This window comes from Dromiciops gliroides, chromosome 2, assembly GCF_019393635.1.
Source record: "Dromiciops gliroides isolate mDroGli1 chromosome 2, mDroGli1.pri, whole genome shotgun sequence".
Taxonomy (NCBI): Eukaryota; Metazoa; Chordata; class Mammalia; order Microbiotheria; family Microbiotheriidae; genus Dromiciops; species Dromiciops gliroides.
The window spans coordinates 566350637-566356911 of record NC_057862.1 but is presented as its reverse complement, the minus strand read 5'-3'; the positions used below and the strand labels follow the sequence as shown (position 1 = coordinate 566356911).

The window sequence follows — 6275 nt, the reverse complement described above, 5'->3', positions numbered from 1 at the left end:
CATTATTATTATGCCACCAAAAATACATAAAAATCCATTGTATGTAGGTTTAGGTTAAGAAATTGGAATTCTCTCAATTAAAAAAAAAATTTAAAGGGCTCACATGGTAAGCTCCTGAAATTTTTCAGAGGAACCTTGAAATTGGGCCAATTTAACTAGTCTGGACAAGAGATCTAAATGGAAAATCACTTGGATCAAGAACTGCTTGGGAATTCTCTTGTTCATCAAATAAAGAGTTTCATTTTTCAACCATCTTTTAGGCAAAATGGAATGTCTCACTCAACCCTGAAAGGGTAGATATGGAAGAAAGGTTCTAGATAACTGTTTAGGTTCAAGAATTTTATTCAAAATAAAATATAAAAAATTAAGTGAGTTGTTACTATTTCATGTTCACATTAAGTTGAACTTTCTGAAATATAAAGACATCAATTTGACCTCAGCAAGAAGGCACTGCTAATTAAATTCAGAACTCATTGAGAAGTTCAAGCAACTCAAGACAGTGTAGTTGGTATAAAAGCTTGTGTGGGAAAATGACACAATTTTAATTTAATTTTTAAAAAAAGAAACCCCAAACAACTCACAATTTAAAAGTTGGCATTTCCCACAATACACCATAAACACAATATAAAGTATTGCAATATTTGTTTTGGCATAGTCAATGCCATGGGGTTTCTATCTTCATGCTTTGGTAAAATTGGGATAATGTCAAACACACACTTACACTGGGCACCACTTTTAACACATATGTGCTTCTTTTTGGAAGGCTGCTGGCAGCCCCTTTATGAACTATTGGGAATTATTTGAGGAGAAAGACCATCTTCATCACAGATACTGAATAAAGAAAGCAAAAATAAGTTATCTTGAAAAGGTAAAGGTGCCATAGTAAAGAACTATTTAGATCAAATGGAACATTACAAGGTAAGTGGTCTGGGTCTTAATTTTTGACAGGCATTTGGTCAGCTAGGTAGAGCAGTGGATAAGAGCTCTGAGCCTAGAGTCAGAAAGACCTAAGTTCAAATATGACCTCAGACACTTACTAGCTGTGGGACCCTGGGCAAGTCAATTAACTATTTGCCTCAGTTTCTTCATCTATAAAATGAACTGGAGAAGGAAATGACAAACCATACCAAGTATCTTTGCCAAGGAAATCACCAAAGGGGTCATAAACAGTTGGACATGACTGAAAACAATTAAAGTGCACCAGAGCTTGACATTAAAAAAAGAGGATAATTAGTGGTGATTATAGATTAAAAACAAAGATCTGATTTAACTTGAGTGCCAAATGGAAAAGCCCATACTTACTGAACCAGGCACAAAGCAAAGTACTCTTCAATGACATTATTTGACCATCTAACTTTAGGTTACTGAAATGATCACTTATCAAGTGTGAAAACTAACAGGAATGCCTTTTTCTAGATAAAAAACCTACAGCAAAGTTTCCAACCAGAAGTAATGATGGAATATCTGTCTCTCCTCAGATTCATTTCATTAGCAAGGGCAGGACCTCCCTAGTCTGGATCCTAGGGCTGTGTCTACCATGCTGCTAGTTCTGGGGTCAGTAGTCTAATGTAATGGTATCCATAGTTATGTGACTCTGGAGTCACATTTTAAATTACCATTTGCTGAAAATATAATTGTGAGCCTTACAGAATTCAGTGTAACTAATTATTATTATTATTATTATTATTTTGGGGGGCAGGGCAATGGGAGTTAAGTGATTTGCCCAGGGTCACACAGCTAGCAAGTGTCAAGTGTCTGAGGCTGGATTTGAACTCAGGTACTCCTGAATCCAAGGCCAGTGCTTTATCCACTGCACCACCTAGCTGCCCCTAGTATAACTACTTCTAATCATGAGGCAGCTAGGTGGCTCAGTGGATAAAGCACTGGCCTTGGATTCAGGAGTACCTGAGTTCAAATCTAGCCTCAGAAGTTTACTAGCTGTGTGACTGGCAAATCACTTAACCTCTGTTAAGTATTTAAGTTTCCTAAACTGTAAAATGATGATAATAACAGCACCTACTTACCAGGACTTTTGTGAGGATAAAATGAGTTATGTAAATGATACCATTTAATAATAACATTTCTAATACAGAAATCTTAATTCTTGGAAGTTTGATTATATGTAAAAATTCAAGAGCAATGGCATACATATCAGCAATTTATAAATTGGAAGACATGCAAGGCCTAATTTCAGTTCTCTCACTAATTCACTTAAGTATGGGCTATGTATCCCCAGTTGTAAAATAGAAATAATATTTTATTACATGCTCTCAGTCATTAATTCAATAAGTACTTAGGTGCCTACTTTGTGCATCACACACAATGCTAGGTACTGGTAACAAAGGCAAGAGGAGTAAGTTGCTTGAACATCCTTAGATGTACTATTTACAAATTATTATTAAAATCCAGGAAAGGGGGAAGAGGAGTGGGGTAGAAAGAACAAAGTCACATTGCATTCAAAAGGGAAAAAAAAATCTTCATTCTTGCCAGAGCTTAACAGCTAAGATTACTTATGGGAGCAGTCCATGAAAATCATATTTCTTCAGCATTGTCCAGGTACGTCATGTGGCTGGGGGAAGGGGAGGGGGACAGGAGAGGGAAAGCCCAATCACCACACATGTGAAGATAATGAATGTTTACTATTAAATTTTGTTTTAGGTAATAAATATATTCTTTAAAAGTTATTTGTAAATGGAATTCTAAAAGTGCTAGGGAGAACTAAATACACTTGAGGATGCTTGTGGGAATAAGGGGAGGTGTGAAAGCAGAGATTTTCACGGAAGAAGCAGATTTTGAGTTGAACTCTAAAGGATGGGCAGGAATTCAACAGGCAAAGGCAGTAAGAAGGACATTTCAGGGACAGAGGACCAAAATAAGCAAAGGGAAAGTCCGTGAGAATGTGATTCATTTTTGGTGGAATATAGAAAACATGGATGGAAGTAGAATGAGAGGTAGAAAGTGGGTGCCCCTGAATAATGAGTGGGAAAAGATCTATGGATAAAAATTAGTCTAGTAATCAAGGATGAATTAGTTAAGAACAGATTAGTGGGTGAAAGCCTGTTAGTAGGCTATGGCAACAGGTCAGGTGGATAATACGGATGATTGCAATGGTAGTAGACAAAAGCTTGGTTGTGAGACACATTATATAAATATAAGGAGTATCAACAGTCCCTAGAAACTGATCAGAAATGGCAGCTGAGGCAGAATAGTATCAAAGGTAACTCTAAGATCAAATATAGGAGACCAGGTAGTGCCACTGTGGGCAAGTGAAGTCAGAAGGAGAAAAAGATAAATTTTATTTTGGGCATGATGAGTTTTAAATATTCATGGGACCTTCAGACTTAGTTGGCATTCTTTAATCAGTTAGACATGGATCTGGAATGTGAAAGAGAGGTTAGGTCTGGGGATACAGATTTGGGAAACATCTTAATAGAGGTGATTGTTAAGGTCCTGGGAGTGAATTAGATTTCCAAGGAAGAAAGCATAAAGAGAATGAATGATGAATAACTTGGTGGGAGGTGGGAAGGTATTAGGAAGAGAATGACAGAGCAAACTATAGGAGGTGGAAGACTGGAAATGGTGTGTGCTTGAAGCAAACAGAGAGAGAGGTCAAAGATGATACCTACTGAAGAAAAAGACCACTAGATTGGCAATTAGGTCAATTTAGGGAGTTTTACCTGGATTGAACAGGAGCTGGATTGCAGAGGGTAAAGGAGCATGTAAGTTGTGAGGAACGGTAGTCATTGAAGATAACTTTTTGAATGTGTGATACTGAAGGCGGGGGGTGTGGGGGGGGAGATCCATGAGACTGCTGGATTGAAGTAGGAATGATGCTTTTTTCAAATTATCTCAATATTCTCAGTGAAGCAGGAAGCTAAGTTATCTGCTATATTTTTGGGATATGGAGATGAGGTTGCTACTTTGTAGGAAGAAAAGATTTGGAATAGTAATTCGAGGAAATAGGGAGTTGAATCTAGGACTATTGAGCTGTAGGGAGGGCCTAGCTGACATTAAGCCACATGTATATGTAGTGGATGAGCTATTGTAAACTGTTTATAAATTTAAATGTATTAAAGTCACTGATGAGCATTTAAGCAAGTGTTCAGATTTAATAGGGACAGATGGAAAGGTAAAGGAAAATGGGTAAAGCCAAACTGAGTAAAGCCAACTGGTAAATACAGTTGAATAATTTAATGGTGTCACTGCTTTATTATAAAAACAATTCCCTTTTCAGGCATTCCAAAGTTTTGGCAGTTAGCTCTAAACAATTCAAATGTTACGTCTTTTTTTCCTGCTCAAAGGCTTTTTGAATTCCGTTTTTTTTTTCTTTGATACCACACTAATGAGTTTTGCATCCCCATACACTGCAAAATTATGCTACATATGCAAGCCTGAACTTTAATAATATACCACATTTACTAATAATCCACAAACCTGGACAAACTCCTCTTGCATTCCTAAAACTATCATACTTAGTATTTGCTCCTACTGACCATTTCAATTTTATTTGTGCATATACTATTTAACTGCAATATTGACTATTATAAGTGGTCAGTTATTAGTTGACAAAACCTAAAACAAAATGAGACCAAAGATTTTAAATACTAAAAATTGAAGACTTTTCTTAAGCTTTATAGTAACATATCCACCTATTTAAAAGTATGGCATCACAAGGCAGACAAAAGAATTGTCCATAACTACAAAAAGAACAATCACTGGAGAAGATTAGATGAACATTTCAAATACAGTTATTAGAAAAATGAACTTGCTTTTCATCTTCATTATATTCTCTCATTTGAATTCGTTTTCCAGATTTTTTTCCTTAAGGTATGAGGTTTTTTTTGAAAACACAGATAAGTGACAAAAGGAGAGAGATATCTCTTGATCCTTTTCTTCTGTTCAATCTAGCTCCTCTCCCATGTGATTGCTCCCTTTCTCTGTCAAACTCCTTACCACTGGCTGATTTGCTTCCTCAAAGTAGAACAAATAGACTTCAAATGTTTATTGAAAAATTTAAATTCGTAAAAAATATATAAGAACCATATGTAGGTTTCAAAGAAAGGTCTTAGGTTACTACCGAAAAGGATGTCAACAGGCCAAACTATCAGCCTATTAACTTACAGTGGGAACCTGCTCTGCCATTACAGATTGCAAACTGTCTAGAATACACTGGATAAGTCTAAGAAATTTGTTTTGAAGCTCAGAGAGGTTAAAAGACTTAATTGTGGGGCATGCACATAGCTATTAAATTTCAGAGGCAGAATTTGAATCCAAGTCTCTGTCTGCAAGACCAGCATTTTGTCTACTAGGACACAATGCCTTCTTGACTACCCTTTAAGGTTAGATAAAGAAGTTAAGAGACCTCCAGATTTACTATGACCAGACTGATCTGTTGATGATTTGAAAAAATAAATAATATCAAATTAGTCCTAACAAGCTTATGTATGTAAGAGTCCATGGAATTCTAATTCTTCACAAATTAAACTTTTAAATCTATATTAAAATCCATTTTGTTATTTCTCACTTAGTCTCCAACTTGATTTTATGAAAAAAAAAAAAACAAAAAACAAAAAACAAAATTTCAAGTTCATAGATACTCAAATAAGAAATGTTTGTGGTATAAAGACACAAAACCTATAGGCAAATGGTACACTGGAAAGTGTGCTGGATTTGGAGAGAAGGAATCTAAATCCTGGCTCTGCCCCTTACTGAGTAAGATATAATAACCTCTCTAGGCTTCTATTCCCTCACCTGCAAAATGAAGAAATCCACTTCTAAGACCCATTCCAGCTCTAAATCTATGCTCCTGTGATTATTCACGGAGAAAATATCAAAACAGTCAACAGGGTCAAAGTTAAATTTCTATGCCAGAAAAAGCTTTGGTTATTAAAAATAATTTATTCTTTCAATTTAGGAGAATGCACATAGCATGCACCAAAGTAAACAAGTTATTTAACTTTCTGTTTTTTCCTTGCTTGAAACTCCTGTGTTTTGTTTTTGACAGATTTAATTAGCATTGACAAAGCAGGATCTATGGATTTCTTTGCGGTTTCTTTTTGCAGGTCATTCTCTTTTCTCTTTATTGCCTTTGTAAGTTCTTCTTGTTTTTGTTCTCTCTGTCGAGCCTTCTCCTCTAGAATTTTTTCTACAGCTTTTGTTTTCTTGAAATTCGGATCAGAAGGATCTAAGTTGAACAAGTGAGAAGTATACATTGCTTGGAATCGAGAATCTGAAACATCCACCTGCAAATTCAAACAGAAAGAATAAAATCAATC

The 6275-nt window shown here is 35.7% G+C and overlaps 1 protein-coding gene across 1 annotated transcript in view; it reads right to left on the bottom strand.

The window, feature by feature from the left end:
- Nucleotides 1–1973: 1973 nt before the first annotated feature.
- ESF1 (ESF1 nucleolar pre-rRNA processing protein homolog) overlaps nucleotides 1974–6275 on the bottom strand; it is a 105804-nt gene continuing 101502 nt past the window's right edge. The window contains exon 14 of the mRNA XM_043983167.1: nucleotides 1974–6242. Coding sequence (XP_043839102.1) covers nucleotides 5949–6242 — 294 coding nt within the window. The 3' untranslated portion in view covers nucleotides 1974–5948. The remainder of the gene's footprint in view (nucleotides 6243–6275) is intronic.